The sequence below is a fragment of the Toxorhynchites rutilus genome, chromosome 1 (genome assembly GCF_029784135.1).
Source record: "Toxorhynchites rutilus septentrionalis strain SRP chromosome 1, ASM2978413v1, whole genome shotgun sequence".
Taxonomy (NCBI): Eukaryota; Metazoa; Arthropoda; class Insecta; order Diptera; family Culicidae; genus Toxorhynchites; species Toxorhynchites rutilus.
This window is the reverse complement of record NC_073744.1, coordinates 200,134,802-200,155,774: the sequence shown is the minus strand read 5'-3', so window position 1 is coordinate 200,155,774 and position 20,973 is coordinate 200,134,802. Positions and strand designations below refer to the sequence as shown.

The 20,973-nt window shown below is 40.5% G+C and overlaps 1 protein-coding gene across 8 annotated transcripts in view; it reads right to left on the bottom strand.

Moving 5' to 3' along the window:
* Window positions 1–2,496: 2,496 nt before the first annotated feature.
* LOC129767057 (protein gone early) overlaps window positions 2,497–20,973 on the bottom strand; it is a 262,177-nt gene continuing 243,700 nt past the window's right edge. For 7 of the 8 annotated variants that reach the window (XM_055767702.1, XM_055767680.1, XM_055767686.1 and 4 more), the window contains 7 exons: window positions 17,805–18,025; window positions 17,521–17,736; window positions 16,727–17,445; window positions 16,516–16,659; window positions 16,273–16,446; window positions 15,847–16,218; window positions 2,497–3,722 (listed from right to left, as the gene is read on the bottom strand). In XM_055767702.1, coding sequence (XP_055623677.1) covers window positions 3,611–3,722; window positions 15,847–16,218; window positions 16,273–16,446; window positions 16,516–16,659; window positions 16,727–17,445; window positions 17,521–17,736; window positions 17,805–18,025 — 1,958 coding nt within the window. In that variant the 3' untranslated portion in view covers window positions 2,497–3,610. The remainder of the gene's footprint in view (window positions 3,723–15,846; window positions 16,219–16,272; window positions 16,447–16,515; window positions 16,660–16,726; window positions 17,446–17,520; window positions 17,737–17,804; window positions 18,026–20,973) is intronic. The other variant, XM_055767714.1, reaches the window with a different exon arrangement.

Genomic DNA, 20,973 nt, shown 5'->3' with positions numbered 1-20,973 from the left:
TGCACAGCGTGACGCACTTGCTAGAATTTTGTTGCCATAAGGGCATGTGTATCGGGTTGTAGGTGGTCCAGTGATCCTGTTACACTCGCAGCAAACAATCTTTGTGATTGTGGCGATGGCTACCACGACATCGAGCATGTTGTCTGGTCGTGTATCCGGTTCCATGCTGCTCGCTCTCAGCTCTCTAGAGCACTGAGAGCACAAGGCAGACAATCGGATATCCCCGTCCGGGATATCTTAGGTAGCCGTGATCCTGAGCTTCTGCTTCATCTATACCTGTTCCTCAGAAACGCCGATGTCAACGTTTAATGATGTTTCCTACGTTGTGTCCCCGTTTCATATCCCTCCTATCCGATCTATAAACTTTTACTTAATCGCGGCAATACATACACACACTCTTTACAATACACGGGCCATAGGTTGTGCAGTCCACTGATCATTCAACAAGAGCCAAAGGTTGTATCGCTCATGACAACTCTACACGAGCAGATGTTTGCGCCGGCTAGTGACCATTCTATCCTGGATTCCTCGAGTCGAGAAGACGCACCACGCTAGATATGGGGTACAGACTAGGGGGCGTTGCTGATTAATGGTCAGCTGCATCCCAAAAGGAAGTATCCCGTGTCGGGCACAGGTACAGAGCATTGGAGACAGCCACATCACAATTACGAAAACACTTGTAATACTAACCTCGAGCCAACCGCGAGTAATCGGTTACATATTACTAACATAGTTATAAGGCAAACATTGTCGAAATATTGAACTCCCGGCTCCGTCAGGTTGACGCCATATGAGCCTTAATAAAAATATATATTTTGGATAAAAAAAAAAAACTATATTGTATGCTCCAGCCAGGCTCTGCACAAGACAACATCAAACAGAATCTTGCGCAGGACGGTATCCAGTGGCATCTAATCTCTCCCCGGGCACCAAACTTCGGCGGACTATGGGAAGCCGCGGTGAAGGTGGCCAAGAAGCAGCTTGTGAGACAACTCGGCGACGCTTTGCTGACCTACGAAGAATTGGTTACCGTGCTCGTGTCCATAGAAGGAAGTATGAATTCTCGTCCTTCTAATGCATTTGTCGGATGATCCCAACGATTGCCGCGCATTGACACCATCACACTTTCTGGTCCGGAATATGATCCGACCGCTTCCCGAACCTAATGTTCGCAACATTCCACTGAATCGTTTGGGACAGTATGAGCGACTCCAATCCTATTCGCAAAGGTTCTGGCATCAGTGGAGAAGCGAATACTTGAAGGAATTGCAGGTGCTGTACAAAACCAATCCCAAGCAGTTTAAAATCGACGTTGGCAGCAGGAGAATTTAAGCGCGCTGTTTCGAAAATTTGTGGACTACCATGTTCTGAAGATTAATTAGGTTTTTGAAATATGTAATTATTAGTATTAGTAAGCAAAATAAGTTAAATGTTTGAAATGAATTTCAGAAGGTGGCCGGTATGTTAGGTTTAGTAAAATTGAAATATGCCTGTACTAGATTATCTTGGTATTCTATAATTCTCATGGTATAAAACGGCAACCGTTAAAGCTCTACTACTTTGTTTATCGCTTTGTTATCAAACTTTCTTGGTAAATTCTTATTATATTGAATATATTGTAGTTTCCGGTACTGAAAAAAAATAAAAAAAACCAAATTTGCATTAGAGAGGCAAGCTGTATCCAATAGTGATAATGTTTTGAATTATAGAGGCTTTCTCAAACTTTCAGACTATCTCAGTTCAATATGGCCTGTGAAACCAATATGGAAAACTAAACTAAACACTCGGCCTTGAGAAAGGCCATTTGAAAAACTATGCTGCCGCTGCCATTCGGTCTGCCATCAGGATGACTTATGAATCACGAATGACTCATTGGTGATTTCTTATCAAACGATCAATCGTTTTCGCGAATTCGAGTATTGTTTCCGGATTAAAAATAGCGTCAAAGTACAGCGCATTTCATGCCGAATGCGAAGGAGGTATTTATCGGCGATGATAGCTGCGGTATTCGGTGGAAAAATTAAGGTGAAAGTTTGTTTCACAGTGGTTGCCGTCGACGTCGCCATCCTGATTCGAACTCGATTCGATTCGAATTTTCTAATGCCGTTTTGACTGTTTCTTTGGAGCGTTGTTTTTGGGATCGCTGGAAATGAATTTTGCTAAGACATAATGAAAAACTACTTGGATATTCAGTAAGTTCAGTTTAACAGTATCGCTCTAGACAGCGAGCAATGAATAGTACATGTTAATTATGAGAGTTTATTCATTGATCGAAACATATGTTTGTGGCTCCTCTGAAAAAAAAGTCTTTTGTGGTATTGTAGTGATTTTCAGCCTTGTTAGAAAAAAAAATCAGTCAGCAATGATTAAAGGAAGACGATTTAAAAACAATGCAAAAAAATCGTTTGAATAATCTAACGTCACATCAGATACAGGCTTTCTTTTGGTTCCATTTCCCAAAACAACTAGGATTCTTTATAATTATAAAAATCTCGATATCTATTATCATGCTCCATGACCAATTAAATTTCCTATTATCTTACATTGTTTCTAAACATTTTGTCAGATCCTGTACAAGTCAATACCGTTGTCTCGCGTCACGCAAAGCAATCTGGCAATTGTGGTTAGCCTCCTCATAATGCTATTCTAGGGGAAAACATGTAGCTCCCCTTTCAACACGTTTGCATAAATTTTATTGCGGCAGTTTTTAAAACAAAACAATTCACGTGCGTGTAATTGTCAACCACGTGGTGCGCAATCGCCGTTTGGAATATTTATATATTGGGACAAAGCGTTTCAACGTTTGTATTTATTTTTACATTTGCAGGGCATTGATTGGTCCGCTCATCTCATGAAAATCCTTCCTCATGAGGTTGATTGTATGCACATAATTCGATAAATTTCATTGTTCAACACTTTTATTCAAAAGAAAGGAAAATTGTCTCTCTTTCTCTCTCGGCGATCCGATGTTTGATCCAATCAAAAGGTCGCCAAAACAAAAAAAAAGAATCTCACATTGAAAATCAAAAATTAAATACATTAATTTGTACATGTCATTTGTTCAAAGAAAATCAACTTATTCAGTAGAGATCTCATCGATAACGTCGAGAAGTGGAATCGATTACGACTCACGTTCAAAATTATTAACAATAGAAAAAACGAACTTGGGAATCCAGTTAAGTTACGGTTAAGTTACCTTTTTTTTCTCTCTCATGCCCATTCTCGCGCCAACAAATTTCATACGCATTCTCGCGTCGGTTTACTCGCTTGTGGTCCTCCTTTCGGGTTCATCTCAGAAGAATATACTATTAACGTCGATTTTAGGATAGACAATATCACCGCTGCTGCTGCCTCCGATAACAGTCCCCGTCGGCAGCACACCTCCAGTTGCCGCCGGCGGAAACTGTGGGTATTGGGTACCGGTGCCACTGCCGCTGCCGGCGCCGGTTCCTCCTGCACCAAAGTAAGGATCGGTGAAGGCGGGATCGTAGTAAGACACTGGGAGGAGTTTCGTATGCTTTTTGGTAGGTTGTTGTTTGGCACCTGATTCGACGGCCGCAGCATCCGCTGCTGCTGTGGCGGCCACTGCAGTGCGACGACGGTGGGTTAATCAAAGAATTCGGCTGCAACGGCCGTTTTGTGCACCATCACCGTTGGTGCTGCTGCTGCCGCATTGCATGCTGCTGGCTTTGGAAAACACATGGTGCCATATGAAATCGAACCTGGGGAGAGTAAAAAAAACAATTTGGGGTTCATTATAATGTGCACAAGACGTCGACTAACATTTACTTTGCTCATTATCCCCTAGAAAACCACCAAAAAGGAACATCATATTCTGTATAGAGGCTAAATCTGGATTTCAATTTATGCATTCACGCAGCGTTTAATGTAGCACAAGTGCATGAGAATGAAGTGTCGTTTTCCCCAGGCTTGAGTTCGGATGAAGGATGAGGACTTTTAATCTACTTTGAATGCTCCATTGCGGTGCCAGTTCCCAATGATAACCCAGCTATCCCGGAGTCGGGAAGCTTGCTCACTGGAAATAGCACCTCGCGTCACAACGTATTTTTTGCTCCCGCCTGCGAATTTTAACAATATCCGATGAACCTAAAAAGAATTTTAACTCAGTCGATTCCATAAAACAAATTAGAACAAACCTCGCGTGGTTGTAAGCAAGCCACTGAAATTACTCAGTGTAGGCTTTTTACGACCCCAGTCTAACGTGTGATAATATTAGGCTGTCAAAAAAGTCCTGCGGTAATTCCGCGAGGTGTCGTTGTAAGCGCGTAGTTCTAGTTGTATTCATTGTATCGAGTCATACTATAGCTTGTTGGAAAGGTATTTTTGCGCGCTATAATATAGTCCTTGACAGTGTTTTGTTTGGTTAAGTCGTTCGTGAGTTATAGTGTCGCAAATATGGAGCAAAATAAAGAGAAAATCCGACATATTTTACAGTACTACTATGACAAAGGCAAAAATGCATCTCAAGCTGCCAATAAAATTTGTGCAGTTTATGGACCCGATACAGTTTCCATTTCCACCGCACAACGATGGTTTCAACGTTTTCGTTCTGGTGTAGAGGTCGTCGAAGATGCGCCACGCTCCGGAAGGCCTGTCGTCGAAAATTGCGACAAAATCGCTGAATTAGCCGAGAAAGACCGGCATAGTAGCAGCCGTAGCATCGGCCAAGAGCTGGGGATAAGTCATCAAACCGTTATTAACCATTTGAAGAAGCTTGGATTCACAAAGAAGCTCGATGTATGGGTGCCACACACGTTGACGCAAAAAAACATCTTTGACCGTATCGACGCATGTGAATCGCTGCTGAATCGCAACAAAATCGACCCGTTTCTGAAGCGGATGGTGACTGGCGATAAAAAGTGGGTCACTTACGACAACGTGAAGCGCAAACGGTCGTGGTCGAAGCCCGCTGAAGCGGCTCAGACGGTGGCCAAGCCCTCATTAACGGCCAGGAAGGTTCTGCTGTGTGTTTGGTGGGATTGTCAAGGAATAAGCTATTATGAGCTGCTTCCCTATGGCCAAACGCTCAATTCGGGCCTGTACTGCCAACAACTGGACCCCTTGAAGGTAGCACTCATGAAGAAGAGGCCATCTTTGATAAACAGAAGCCGCATTGTCTTCCATCCGGACAACGCCAGGCCACACACTTCTTTTCTTTGGGATGGGAGGTTCTTTTGCATCCGCCGTATAGTCCGGACCTTGCACCAAGTGACTACCACCTGTTTTTGTCCATGGCGAACGAGCTAGGTAGTCAGAAGTTAGCCACAGAAGAGGCCTGTGACAATTGGCTATCCGAGTTTTTTGCCAATAAGGAAGCGAGCTTCTATAACCGGGGTATTATGAAGTTGGCATCTCGTTGGGAACAAGTCATCGAACAAAACGGCGCATATTTGACTTAAAACAGATGATTGTAACTAATTTTATGAACAAATGAAAATTCAAAAAAAAATACCGCAGGACTTTTTTGACAGCCTAATATATTACACGAAGGAAAAGGTCGGCTCAAGGATGCCATTGATTCTTGATTCTCCGAAGAGACTCGCTTGTAGAAATTCGCTATCATATTTCGAAATAGGTTAACAGTATTCCGAATCAGGTTCGTTTTGGGTAACCTTTCCCCGAAAAGCACTTCCACAATTCGTGGAAATTGAAAAAGCTTTGCTTCCGGTGCGCCTCTACGTACCTAAAGTGATGAACTGTCCGGAATGCAAACCGATGCCGATTCCGATTTTATTTTTGTAAAGCTGTGTGTCAGACCTTTGTATTGCGGAAGAAAAAGGTCAAGAACTCTCGCAAACAACGCTCCAAGATGTCTTGTACTGAAACGCTCAAAAAAGCTGTCAAAAGACCTTTAATGTTGTAGCACAAGAAAATCCTTACGCAATTCTGCCAACCGACGAATGTAAAGATTTTACTTTCAATGCTGAGCTTGAGCTTGGGTTGACTGTAAAGGGTGTGTCACATCAAATTGCATCACGGAAAAAACGCTGTAGAAATTTAATTTTTAGGAATTATATCTTCAGCTTTCGCTTATAATCAGATAAGAGTGTATAGATCACGTTGGCTATGCTTCACTGTCAATTTTTCGTAAATTTGGAAAAATGTCGTCGAACGAAAAAAAGCGTCGTGAATAAATCCTGCGCACTCATTTCGAGAATCCGGAGTTGTCACATCGGGACATCGGTAAGATGCTGGGAATCGTCCAATCCACGGTCAGCAGAGTACTAAAACGATACTTCGAGAACCTAACCATCGACCGGAAGGTGAAGAACGGTAAAAATGGATGCTCCGTCAGTGAAATAGATCACAAGCGCGTAGTTAAGCAGTTTAGGCGTGATCCGAGAAGTTCGGTCCGGGATGTCGCCAATAAGCTGAATTTGTCAAGTTCATTCGTCCAGCGGACCAAGCAGCGGGAGGGCCTGCGTACATACAAGGTTCAGAAGGCTCCTAACCGCGACGAAAGGCAAAACGTGGTGGGGAAGACGCGAGCCCGGAAGCTGTACACCGAAATGCTGACGAAGCCGCATTGCCTGGTAATGGACGACGAAACCTACGTCAAAGCGGACTTTCGTCAGCTGCCGCGCCTGTTGTTCTTCTCCGCAGAGGACAAATTCAGCGTTCCGGAGGAGATTCGCAAGCAGAAACTATCCAAGTATGCCAAAAAGTACATGGTGTGGCAAGCGATCTGCTCTTGCGGAAAGCGGAGCACCCCCTTCGTGATGACCGGCACGGTAAACGGGCAGGTTTACCTTAAGGAGTGCCTACAGAAGCGCTTACTACCACTATTGAAGCAGCACAAGGGCCCGACCATCTTCTGGCCGGATCTCGCTTCGTGCCACTATTCAAAGGACGTGTTGGAGTGGTACGAAGCCAACGGGGTCACCTTCGTGCCAAAGGAAATGAACCCGCCCAACGCGCCGGAGCTTCGCCCAATAGAGAAATATTGGGCGATTATGAAGCAGGCCCTCCGGAAGAACCCAAAAGTTGTCAAATCGGAGGCGGACTTCAAGAGAAAATGGATTTCTGTTAAAAAAAAAACTACAACCTGACGTTGTACAGAACCTTATGGACGGGGTAAAGAGGAAGGTGCGAGCATACGGGCTTGGGCTCGAAGTATGAATAAAAAGAAAATGCCAAAAGTTGTTTAATAGTTTTTATTTTACTGTCTAAAATTTTCAAAAGGATCGGTCTACTAGGCGAATTTCTACAGCGTTTTTTCCGTGATGCAATTTGATGTGACACACCTTTTACAATTCGTAGTTGCTCTCCGTGATGTAAAGATTTTACTTTCAATGCTGAAGCATTTAACTCACAATCGGATGGCTCGAAAAAAAACATTTTTTCGCTCCTCTTGCACCTCCGACTCCTCGTGTCCTCTGTTCTCCGAGGTCCTCTGGAAATGATAACATTCCAAAGCTAATAACCTCCTGGTTTTACTTCCCCAACACACAAAAAGACCCGAACACGGCGTGTGACTGTTTTCGAACGATTTTATTGTTTGTGCTACTGGTTTGTGTGTTTCAAGTCCCGTTTTCATGATAAAATCGCACAAAGAGAGTCACACAAACAAGGAATTGCACAAAAACAGGTTTGCCCGTATTATCGTTAGTTTTGTTCCTGCACTTTTTGCTTTCTTGGCAGAAAAATGGCCTCTCCTCGCAACCATTTTCTCTCTCGGTGTCGAATTGTTCTACAAGTGGTATAGTTCCAATTATAGATATTCAGTGGAACTGCAGTAATAAACACAAAATCGAATCGCTAAAAATTTTCAGTCAACAATATAAATTGTGACGTAATTACTCTTCGTTAAATATGGCTTTCCCCTGATGAGAATTTGAATGTCCACGACTTTAATATTATCCGTCTAGAAAACGTGAATGTTTGAAGGTATTGATAACAAAAAACAAATTTTGAGCGGGACGAACTTTGCTGGGTCAGCTAGTTAGTGAATAAAAATGAAAATATCGATATGAAAATATGAATATGAAATCATTACCTTTTTTCAGTAATGGTACCAAATCAGAAAGATTTTTTTTCGGTAATTTATCCATTGTGGTTCCCTAACCCATAAATAATTTAAATAAAGGAAAATGGGAAAATACATAACAGTTCGAAGGAGAAGAAAATCCCTCCGTATCCTACGACGCCTTCCTGATGGAAGCGCTTGCAAAATGATTGCCCTAACCAACTTCCAAACGGCTAGAGCTCTAGCCAGGAAGGTAATAACCGAAGCCAAGCAAAACAGTTGGATGGAATTTCTTGATTGCATCAACCCTAATACTTCGACATCTGAACTTTGGAACAAGGTCAACTTACTTAGTGGCAAGAAAGCTTCAAATTGCTATTCCTTCGAGATTAATGGCACCTTCACCGAAGATCCAGGCATCATAGCCGACCACCTAGCCGAACACTTTGCCACTATTTCAGCCACCTCCAACTACACCAACGAATTCAAGGCTATTAAGGCGAAGGCGGAACTTAAAGTTTTTCCTCCTGCTTCGGAACAGGTCCACAAATACAACGATAAGTTCTCTTTGGACGAGTTGTTATGGGCAATAAAAATATCCAAAAGCAAATCAGCTGGCCCAGACGGAATCGAATATCCGATGATCAAGCATCTACCTCTTCATGCAAAAATTCTACTCCTTCAGATATACAACGAATGTTGGGCTAACAGCTATTTCCCAGATACATGGAAAACGGGCTTGGTAATACCTATCCCAAAGGTGAAGGAGAGTAAACGGACGGCGAACAACTTCCGTCCCATAACCCTCCTCAACTGCTTAGGGAAAGTCTTCGAAAGAATGATCAATCGAAGACTTAGGACGGCCCTTGAAGAATGCCAACTATTAGACCCAAGACAGCATGGTTTCCGCCGAGGTAAAGGTACGGGCACCTACTTCAGTCAACTCGATCATTTCCTTCAAGAAACTATCGAAAAGGGCCAACATAGCGAAATCGCTTCACTCGATCTAGCCAAAGCCTACGATACCACATGGCGTCATAACATTATCGATCAACTCCACCGATGGGGTTTTGAAGGCTCCCTCTTCAACATTCTTCGCTGTTTCCTCACCAATCGAGGTTTTCAAGTTTACTTCGGAGGAGTACTTTCGGATCACCGTTGCCTAGAAAACGGAGTACCACAAGGTTCGGTTCTATCAGTTTCCCTCTTCCTCGTTGTTATGCAGTCGGTTCTAGAGGTTATCCCTAAAAACACCGAGGTACTGGCCTATGCAGACGATCTACTGCTGATGGCAAGAAATGCTTTCCCAGAAATGGCCCGCAGAAGACTGCAGGAAGGAATCTCGGCGGTTAGTAACTGGGCAAATTCCATCGGGTTTAAGTTTTCGGCAGAGAAGTCTAATATAATGCACTGCTGCAAATGTAAAGGTCATAGGAAAAGGTTTAGAACATGTCTAATCAATGGCAGGCCTATTAAGAGAGTCAGCTCTGTCCGAATTCTCGGAGTGCTAGTTGACAGTAAACTATCTTTCGGACAACACCTCAGAAATGCTAAAGCTAGTATGAAGTGCCGCCTGCGGCTGGTGAAAGCTCTAGGTGGCCGATGCCACTTGAGTTCTCGTAAAACCATCTACAACATAGGCAAAAGCATTATCTTCTCTAAAATTCGTTACGGCATCGAACTTTTCAGCCGTGCCTCTTGGGCTCACTTGAATTACTTAAAGCCTGTCTACCATAATGTGATTAGATATGCATCAGGAGCCCTTCAGACCAGCCCAATAAACGCTCTGCTTGTGGAGGCCGGCGTAGTTCCTTTCGAACACTTCCTCACAAATATCCTAGCCACTAAAGCCATCCGGACGTCCGAGAAATACCCGGATCTTCTATCCATTTACTCCAGAGCCAACATTTGGCTACAAAATATTAGCCAAGTCACCCTCCCGACTATTGCCCCATTAAGCAGAGTCGGTCAACGCCCATGGCATGCACATCCGCCAAAGATAGACTGGTCAATCAAAAATGCTGTCAGGGCTGGGGAAGCCAGCAGCATTGTTACGGCCTGTTTTAATAACCACCTTCATAACAAGTATCACACCCACCGCAAAATCTTCACAGATGGGTCTTTTGATGGAAACCTAACAGGGTTTGGAGTTTTTGCCAATAACACGGAGCTAAAATTCCACCTGCCTTCCATATGTTCGGTATACTCCGCCGAAATTGCCGCTCTCCTTGTCGCGACATCACTCTGTGATAACGACAGTAAAGTGGTGGTCTCAGGATTGCTATAGTGCATTACGGGCGCTACAAAGCGACGACAGTAAACACCCTTGGATACAAAGCATTGAGGAAAAAATTACAGGGAAGGACATCACTTTCTGCTAGGTCCCAGGGCACTGCGGAATCCAGGGTAATGAACAGGCTGATCGTCTCGCCAAGGAGGGTAGGCTCTCCGAACTATGGACCACCTCCCACCCAGCAAATGACACCATCAAATGGGTCATGCAATCCCTCAGATTGAGCTGGGAGAACAGTTGGTTTTTTTCCCGTGACCTCTTCTTAAGAAGGATCAAGAATACTACCCTTCCCTGGAAGGATAGTATTCTCCGATCTACTCAAGTATGTCTGACACAAATTTATCATGCGTAGATTGGAACCAACACTATGTGAGTCGTGCAATGTAAGACTCACGGTGGAACACATATTAATCACATGCCCTAAATTTAATGCTTCAAGAATAAAGTTTCAGGTTGCAGACACCATAAGGACAGCACTATCGGACGACGCCGTCGAGCAAAAAAGGACCATCGATTTCCTAAAGGATACAGGTTTATTCGATCAGATCTAATGTCAAATTACTAAATCTACCTATACTGATAAAACTACGTTTGTTTTCTCTTCTAATTTCAGCAAAAGATGAGCAGGTTTTTTACGCCCTTTTTAGAAGAAGCTCCTCAAGCACACTAAAAGGGGCTTTTTCCCTGCTCCATTTGTTTGGTTATGTTTTTGGCCCCAGAGCCGTGTAGGGTGCGGCGATACGACATACATCCATAGCGGTTACTAGGACTGAGTCGAGCGAGAATAACGAATTTTGCAATAGTTTTTCTTAGTTTTCCTTCAGTTAAATTTCCCGCCCTCAAGGGCAAGAGACGAATGAACTCTCTGAGTTTAAAGTCTCTTTAATTCAATACCGTTACCGTTACCATAACAGTTCGGCTGAAAAATTTCTAAGGTAACACAGTAAAACTATTTTTTTTTGCAAAATTCAATTTTATTATTCAACATAATTGCCTTCTAGTGCGATACAGCGATCGCTTTAGAACTTGCAACTTTTCGATACCATTTGCATAGTACTCTTTCGGTTTTTCCAAAATAGGCATCAGTTTCGGTAATCATGATCGGTCTTAAATTTCATGCCAGCGAGCATTCTCTTCAGGTCTGCGAACTGAAAATAGTCGCTGGGGGGCAGATCTGGAGAATACGGTGAATGCGGAAGCAATTCAGAGCCCTATTCATAAAATTTTGCCATTGTTCATTAATTTGTGATTTTTCCATTTTATTCACAATAACAAAAGTTGCTTCACTCTCAATGCTGTAGCTCACGAACCAATCGATCGATTGTTGTAAAATTTTGACACGTATCCATTGAAAGACGGTGCTTTGTGATAGTCAAGTAGATTTTTGCGAGAGGCGCCATCTAGACGTCAACCGTATGAACTTTTCAGCTGAACTGTTATGTACGAGGGAGGTACAATATTCAAATATCACTGCTAATAAAAAAGGCGTAAATTGGTCGCTCGAAATGCAACTGCAGTTATCTTTTTACGGACAATGTGGGTACAGATAACATTGCAATCTTAGCTCCCCCATATTCTATTCATTGAGTATAAACAAGCCATTCGCGATTTCAAAACACAGTGTTCACAATTCATCAGTCATCTAGCTAGCAACCAGACGGCAGCGAGTCTTTCGAATAACCTTTCCGAGCTTCGGTGGGGGCACCGCGTCGATTTGCTTGCCGTCTGTATTTTTACCTCACATGATATTTGAACCTGTTTGAATCTGAATCTGGGGTGAAAGATTAAAATTCCTGAAACAAGAGCGTTACGTTTGGGATGCAAAGTTTCGAGCATTAACACCTCTTTGTCAGTTGTACAGAGTGGTATGGCAATCACTTCTTTCGAAAGATAAAATGTGTATGAATAATGCTGTTTACTAATTGACCCAAAACTTGTTTCAATATCTCAAAACTGCTTCGAAAGCAAACTATTCAAATCACGAAAATCTATAAATCTATACATATAAAAATGGAGTGATGTCTGTCTGTCTGATTCTTATGGACTCGGAAACTACTGAACCCATACAAATGAAACACAAACTTCTGCATAACTTCTAATCAAGCAAATGGAGCCAAATTAGGGATGTGGGGGTTTTTGGGTACGAGAAATGTTTTAATGATGGTATGACACCCCTTCCTCCTCTGGAAAGGAGAGGGGGTCCCATAAAAATAATGCACATATTCCAACCAAACATGACAATTGAAATTTTTCGGAAAACTGGAACTTTCGGAAACTGAAGGAAAATGGGAAAATTCGAAAAATTCAATTCGCATGTTCTACAGTTACATATTAACATGCGTTGTTAGTCCATTTGATGCTTGCGGTAACGAAATTGATCTTCGTTCGAAAGTGGAAATGAATTTTAATGTGATAAAACGCATTCCTATATCTGCCGTAATCTCGCAAAGTGACGCCAGCGCCAGAGGTAAGAATTTTCAGTACGAGACATTTTTTTAAATTGCATGTATAATCAGCATACGCGTACATTGCGAAAATCTGATCTGTACAAAATGTGTATTGTTGATGGAAAAACATTGCCATCGGCTTGATTTTTGAAGAAATGCAGTTTTATTTAAGCTATGCCACCAACGCCAATTTGTTTTGGAAACAGCAAATTTAAATCGCTGTTTTCACAACCGATTGGCGTTCATCCATCAAAGTATGTGAGAATCTGTTTCCAATTATTTTCTCCAACATGCTGCCGTTGAGCGAAGCATCAGGGAGAAGAATTCACATACTTACCCAACTTTGTAGCATGAGTCGAGTAGGTGAACGTAGTTGAGAACCCGATTGTAATAATTATGGACAGCATCGATTTTTTCGAATTCAAAATGCAATTGAAACCATCCGTGTTAAATAACATAATGCCGTCCGAAATAATCCGAAGTAAAACAGATTCAGTTTACGCGAGGATGTTTTGAGTTTTGTTACAAGATGTGTTTCGTTTTGTTTGGAGCATTTAGAAGAGTGCAGCTGTTCACCAAATCCGACATTTTTCCTTCAATCAACACTCAACTTCAATTTACCCGAAAGAGAAATTGAACAGGCGAGGAAAGTAAACATCGTTAAGAAGCTTTGTCCCTTGATGCCTGAAGAAAAAAGACACTAAATATTAGGGAATCTTTGTAATCAACAATTAAATTGATGAGTTTGAACTATTCAGTTCTAATCTTTATGAGCTATATGTGAGAACAGCAATACACTTCAATCTAGGATAACTGTACTTTAAGATGAGTTTGATTTTATGAATTTAAAGTACATGGTTTTGTGAGCTTCTTAGTACATGATTTCTAATTCTGAAACAAAATTGCTATTATAAAAGTAACATTACATAGGGATGGACTGTTTTTGATTAAAATACTTGGCATGACAAGCTTCTCGGAAAAGTGATTTTTACAAGAAAGAAGGCATGTGACTTTTATTATGCTAAACGTTCATTACGGAAGAAGTTGTTATGTGAATATTGCTGTCCCTGTTCGTTCATCGTACTCTATCAGAACAGATAAAAAAAAATCACATCGCATCATTATCAAATTGCGTCACAACATAGGGAAAATGGCGCTTGCGGCCCATCACAGTGGAAATGGCGTTTGCGCCACTCCGTTTTCAAGCTTTCACGGGGTCATTTTATCACATTTCTGTAAATGTTCACAGTTGTTTGGAAGGATTTGGTATTCTTTATCGATCTATAACAAAAAACGTAAAATGTCAATGTTGGCGCTTGCGTCACTTTGCGAGATTACGGCAGATATAGTCTTCTATCTATACAAATAAGAAAGTAATTGTCCGATTTAGGGCTATCTTCATTCTATCATATTTTCTGTATCAAACATTTATTCAATGTAACGGAGATTATCTTGGCTACACTCTAACATTCCCAAAGTTTCGACAAGAGTCTGGTTTACCTATTTTGACTATGAAATTAATAGATGCGTGTTAAACAATAGAATTAAGATTTTTTGGAGTAATTAGTAGTCTGTACGTTTAAATCGAAAACGAATATATACATAAATAAATAATTTCTAACAGGTTAGACCTTAAAAGAGGTTTTATTATGGCGGGTTTACATTAGGGAGATCTATAGCTATAGATGGATTTATTCACGTGAAAATAGGTGTAAACGGGTGAGAATAAATATGATACACTTATTCGAGGTATATATAACTTGAATAAATCCAGTATATGTAAACGCTTGTGAATTTCTCACTGGTGAGAAATCTTCAATGAATTTATTCTACTTCAGGTGAATAAATTCATCGAAAATATGAATATATTCATTATAGAAGTTCACGCTAGTGTAATCGGTTGATGCGATTTCTATAAATCTCATCATATTTCTTCACATGAATATATCACTAGTCTAAACCCACCCTTAGAGTTACGTCCAGGTTATTGTCCAATCATTTCGCGCTGAATGCGCATCTCTATCGCGTAGGTCTTGCTACTAACAATTTATACAATTTTGGCCAAGGATATCAGATTGTTTGTTCATTTAATGAATTATGCAATGAAAGAATCAAACTGGTTTTCGATTTAGAGGCTCCAGAATCACCCACACGCATGCCAGTTCGTGATATCTTAGCTAGTCGTGAACTTTGTCTTATGTTCCTCATATATGTCTTCCTAAGAAGCGCTAATGTTATTATTTAGTCCGCCTCTCTTACCCCCATTTGTCATTCTCCCTTCCTGTCGTCTGCCGTCATTATCCAACTTCCACCCCACGATAAACACCCCCAGAACACTCAATTTCCTTCTTGCCTTGGATGTGTTCTGAGACTCACCCAGTCTATATCACACACAAACCCGCCGCTTTCGGTTAAACAATTCGAAATATGATTCATCCGTCCAAAGAACCTTTTCCCAGGTTCTTTTCTATTGTCTTATCAGCATGCTCCTTAGCAAACTCAGAGGCTTCTTGCTTGTACCAGGGCGATCCACCACTGATCCGAACGGTTTTAGTTTCAGAAGAATTTTCCCAACCGCTGGCTTGCTGATACGTTACTTCCTAGAGGCAGCTCGGTGCGATTCACCGTTTTGCACATCACAAACCACTAATTCTCGGATACACAAGAGCATTTACTTTCAAAATCACTGTGTTCCCCTTTTGGAACTGAATCAAATTCGATCATGTGCATAAATGCACCAGGTCAAGCCCTTTGCTCGAAAACATGTTAAAGTACCAAAGCATAAACAATCGAGAGGGTTTTCTGATGGAAACTTATCGAATACATATCGATTTTCGATACAAATTGATAACAATACGATTCATGATGCGTATATAGGGTTTATAGTAACAAAACATGGCTGCATCTCTTCAATTTGTTGTGCAACAGTAGGCTTCGCTTGGCGGGGATGCGTTTTGGCAATCGGTGCCCTGCAAGGGCTTCATGAAGCTGTCCGGCAAACCTGATTCTATCGATGTTGAACATCCAAAAATTGAAGGCCTTATTCCACCGGGACTAAGCACCTACTACCCCCTCAGAAGCACATAATTTCATTCCAGCCTAGAGACTGTGTTACTCACTTCTCCGTCTCGGGAATGTCGTGGACCAACTGCAGCCTGGTGAGACGCTTCGTCGAAACACTCGCCACGGCACAGTGCTTCTGCATGTAGGCCAGCGCGTACAGCTGCTGTTCGGAGTATTTGCGCAGTCCGGGCTGGAGGTGTCGTTCGCGCAGCCCCAACAGCTCGTACGTAGTCTTCTCCGATATCGCACTCTCGAATATGCGCTCGTTCCGGTGGATTTTCTCCACCAGAGTTTCGAACGCCCTCGTCAGCATACCGACCGACGACACTTCCAGATAGAGGTTCAGCCGGTTGACGTTCCCGATTCGTTCCAGCTGGCGGTCCTTCGGGGTGCCCTTGGGGACACTGGGAACGCTGGAAGACGCAAAACTAGGGGGTAATCTCAGTTTCCTTTTTCTGCTTGCTGCAGATGGTCTCACTTACTTGGTAACACATCTCTGTGCCTGCTTGCTGAAAATGTTTCCCAACCGTGCGGACGATAGTCCAAAGTGCTGCGATTTATCGCCTTCTATATTTTTTAACTGTTCGGCAAAGGTGTTGATGGCATCCTGAATCACAAGGGAAATGTCGGATCCAAGACGAGCAAAGTTAAGCGATCTGAAAACATTGATAGAATCCGTTTTAGCAAGCAATTTTCGACGACGATCACAAATATTTTCACGTTACAAAGGGTATTTTATGTGAAAGTATGGCTCTCGGAGTTTCTGCCTGGAAATGATGACCATATTGAGACTGATCGAGTACTTCATGTTAGCCACGGGGGCTTTGCGTCCTCCGGACGCGATCGGTGGGTACAGTTCTGCTATGATCCTGCAATTTTGAAGAAAGTTCTTTTGTTTAATGCACTCTGGAACCACATGTGTTAAACGCTACAAACCTCTCGCCTTCCGTCACGTTACCCATCAATCGATTCATCGTCGTTTTCGCGCTCTCCCATTGAGCGACTATGTTATCCATGAACAAAAACTCTGGCATATACAACTCCCGATAGTATTCGCCCAGCGTTTGTTCACTCTTCAGAAGATCATTCGGAATGCCAATCTGAATCCTCATCCGCGATAGCTTGTCGGTAATATATTCCGACACATTTCCGTTGATCCAATCGGCGTTGATTACCGCCTGTTTGTACTCGTCTCTCACGTGGTAGAACATGATCTTCACCAGTTCGTCGTCGAACTGAACGTGCTGCTCGTTGGTTACCAGGTGTGAGCTGTGGTATGGATTTGGCAAATCTATTTCCGCCGGATGGGTCATCGAATCAGGCACGATCAGGGCTGGATTTTCGCGTAGCGCCTCCAATCCGTATGGCAACCACTGCTGGATCAGTTCGGTGCACGAGTGCCAGAACGGTGGTTTCGTTCTGACCCCGTACAAGACCTTGTCAAATTCCCAACGCGACTGCCGCAAATCGCTAGACATGTACGGAAGGTAGCGCTGTATGACGGACCATATCACGAAGTGGTTCAGCGTTTCGATGTCGGTAGTTTGGATGACCTGGGTTATCGCTTTAAACACCGCCGGATTGTCCACCAACACCGGTGTATCGTGGGTTATTCTTAGCGGAAACATGGCACTGGCCGTTCGATTGATTGGTAGCTATATTTGGCGGGAGAAAAAGTGTTGAGATTTATATTTTTGAAGATAACAAGACAAGCGGTCATGTAAACGTACCCACCGTGTACTTTTATCATCTGCCACCTGGGACAGTTTACGGATCCGGGGCCGGGTTGCGTTGTCGGCGGCATCATTAACGAATCTTGCAACAGTCAATGCGAGACGCTTCTCGTAGTTGTAGATAATATCGGCGTAATGGTAGGCCTTGGTTGAGGTAGAAGCCATCAGGTTGGTGTAAATGTCCCGCAGATAGGTCCGATAGGCTTGGCTAATCTGCAATCGAAATGAAAAAATGAACGAACCTTAGAACCTCGAACCTCAACAAAGCAAACATTCGCTACCGGATGGCTATCGTCCAGGGCGTAATACTCCTTGTTCGGCATTCCCAAGTCGCCCTCGGTCAGGGTGAGTATGTAGTCGAAGGGGGGTTCATTTCGGGTATCGATTCCAATCTTGTAGAATGCTGACACTCCGTACATCGCTTGCGCTTTGGCCAGATGCTCTGGCAGGTCCCATCTGGATAATCCTCTGCCTCCGCTAGTGGGAAACAGCTGCGAGCCACCTGTGGAACGGAATAGAAACGTCGACATTTAAAACAACAAATCAACCGATCGTTGGTATTTAAGCAGGGAACAGAAATAGATCGTTCGCTCCATCCGGTGTGAATTGAAAAATATATACAAGTTTACGGGCAGTCATTTCAAAAATAGGGCACCTATAATGAAAAGATTATTTAATTTTATTTAATTCCGAGTAGTTTTTGTAACAGCGTATTTTTGTGTATTTTTCTCTCCATACTCCATTAAATTTCCGAATACTTTATCGAAAACACATTCCGATCAAACAAGCACTTTTCAGCTTATGTTTTTGAAAATGCTTCAAATTATCGATATCACTCATAAGAATTATCTCAATATGCCATATGATAATAAAAAATTAGTGACCGTCACCATGAGTACGAATATCTTAGTTTAATATTTTTTTATTTTCAAAATTTTCCAAATTTCTTAATTTTCCATTTTATTTAAATTTTTCATATTTTTTATTTTTACTAATTTCTCATTTTCCGAATATCTTTGTATTCAATTTTTTTTTGCAATTTTTGAAAATAAAAATATTAATTTTCCGATTTCTGATTTTTTTGCTAAACTTTTAATATTTATTAATTATTTAATTTTTAATATTTTTTTCTTGGATCTTCTAAATCATGTTTTTTCAATTTCTTGACTTTTTTCTTAATTTTTAATTTTAATTTTATTAATTTAATTCTATTTCTTTTAATTCTATGACTTTTCAATTATTTCTCAGCTTATCAATTCCATATTTTTCTTTTTTAAATTTTATAAATTTCTCATTTTTCCTTTTTTTTTTAATTTTGAAATCAATTCAGTTTTCATAAAAACTTGAGTTTTGAAATTCCACGAATTTCCATATTTTTCAAATATCCTCTTGATTTCTTCTCTATTTTGTTTCCTAATTTTATCGTAATTCCTTCTCACTTTCCTAATTTCAATTTTTCAATTTCTCCTCTTAGTTTTCTAAATTTTTAAATTTTTTATATGCCATTTTTTTTAAATTCCAAATTATTTGATTTTCTGAAATTTCCTCATTGTACGTTTTTTAAATTTTATTTATTACTAGCTGACCCGGCAAACTTCGTCCCGCCCAAAATTTGTGTTTTGTTATCAATACCTTCAAACATCCACGTTTTCTTACTATGAGCAAGTTCATGGGTCCAATCGCAGAACTGTTCATTGATTGATCTTCTAATTGACCCCGTTGAATTTACCTTTTACTATAAAATTCCTAGTATTTCTAACAAAACTGTTTCATTTCTATGGCAGACCTCCCGCCTCCCATCTTCAGAAAGGTAGGAGAAGTGTTGAACCACCTTAGAAATGTTTCTTGCTCCCTAAAACCTCCACATGCCAAATGTGGTTCAGTTTGCTTGATAATTTGTATGGCAGTATCCCCTTCCCCCCAAATAGATGGGAAACTAAAACCTTCAGATGCCTAATTTGGTTTCATTTGCTTGAATAATTCTCGAGTAATGCAGAAATTTGTGTTCCATTTGTATGGCCCTTTAGAGAGGGGGTGGAGAGTCTTACCACCATAAAATCATTTATTGCACCCTAAAACCTCCATATGCCAAATTTCGTTTCATTTGCTTGAATAATTCTCGAGTAATGCAGAAATTTGTGTTTCATTTGTATGGCAGCCCCCCTTAGAGAGGGGGGGGGGAGGGGTCTCAAACTATCACGAGAACCTTCCCCGGCCCCAAAAACCCCTACATACCAATTTTCATGCTGATCGGTTCAGTAGTTTCCGAGTCCATAAGAATCAGACAGACAGACAGAAATCCATGTTTGTATATATAGATTTTTATAATTTTCAAATTTTCTAAAATTCTTAAAATACCAAATTTCTTATTTTTTTAGAATTCTTCTTGATTACTTTTCAATTGAATATCAGTTTCTAATTTTCTTAATTTTCCATCTTTTCTCATTTTCCTTTTCCATTTTTTATCTATGAAGACATAGCAGGGTTTATTGTTTTTACTTGAGCTTCAATATTTTTTATTAGAATATTTATTAGAATTTAATAATTTATTAATAGACTCAGAAAATTTCATTCCAGCTAGCCCAGTAGTAACTCCAGTCTATGTTCTACCTGAATGATACTTTTTATTTGCTTATGTAATTTTACGATCAGTTCAGGAGTAGGAGTAGGAGTTTTTCCAAACGCCATTCTGCAAAAGGTAAAGTTTATTATTTTTAGTTGAATTTTAATTTCAAAATTTAATTATTTATTAATAGACCCAGAAACTAACTAACCCATAACCCAGCTAACCCATTAGTATATCCAGTTCATATTCAACCTTAATGATATTTTTTATTTGCTCATGTTAATTTTGTTAATTTTTATAATTTTTTTCTGAATATTTCTTATCATAAAAAAATTAATTTTTCTTGAATTTTAAAGACCAAGAAATCTAAATTTTGAAATTTTTTTTTCAATTTTCTTATTTTTTTTTTCATTATTTTGTCATTTATTTTGTAATAATTTTATTGAGAATATTCAAATAATCAATTGAATTATCTGGATTTAATAAATTTTCTGATTGTCTTTAAAACTTTCTAAATTTGTAAATTTAGGAATTTTCTGATATTTTTCTATTTTTGAGCTCGTAGATTCTTTAAATTTACATATATTTTTTATTCTTTTTTTTAATGAGATTTATTTTTTTTTTATTTTCTATATTTACTGAATCTTCAAATTTTTTAACTACTTTTAATTCAGATATTTTATGAATTTTCTGAATCTTTTCAATTGAATTTAGTTTAATGTTCTTACTTTTCAATTTACCGATTTTTTTGGAACTTTTCAATTTTCTGAAACTTTTTAATTTAATTTAGTTTAATTTTTATTTTCTGATTTTTTCCATAGATTTCCTAAATTTCTAGAGCTTCTAGTTTTTGACGTAGGACTACGTCTTTCATTTCTATACCG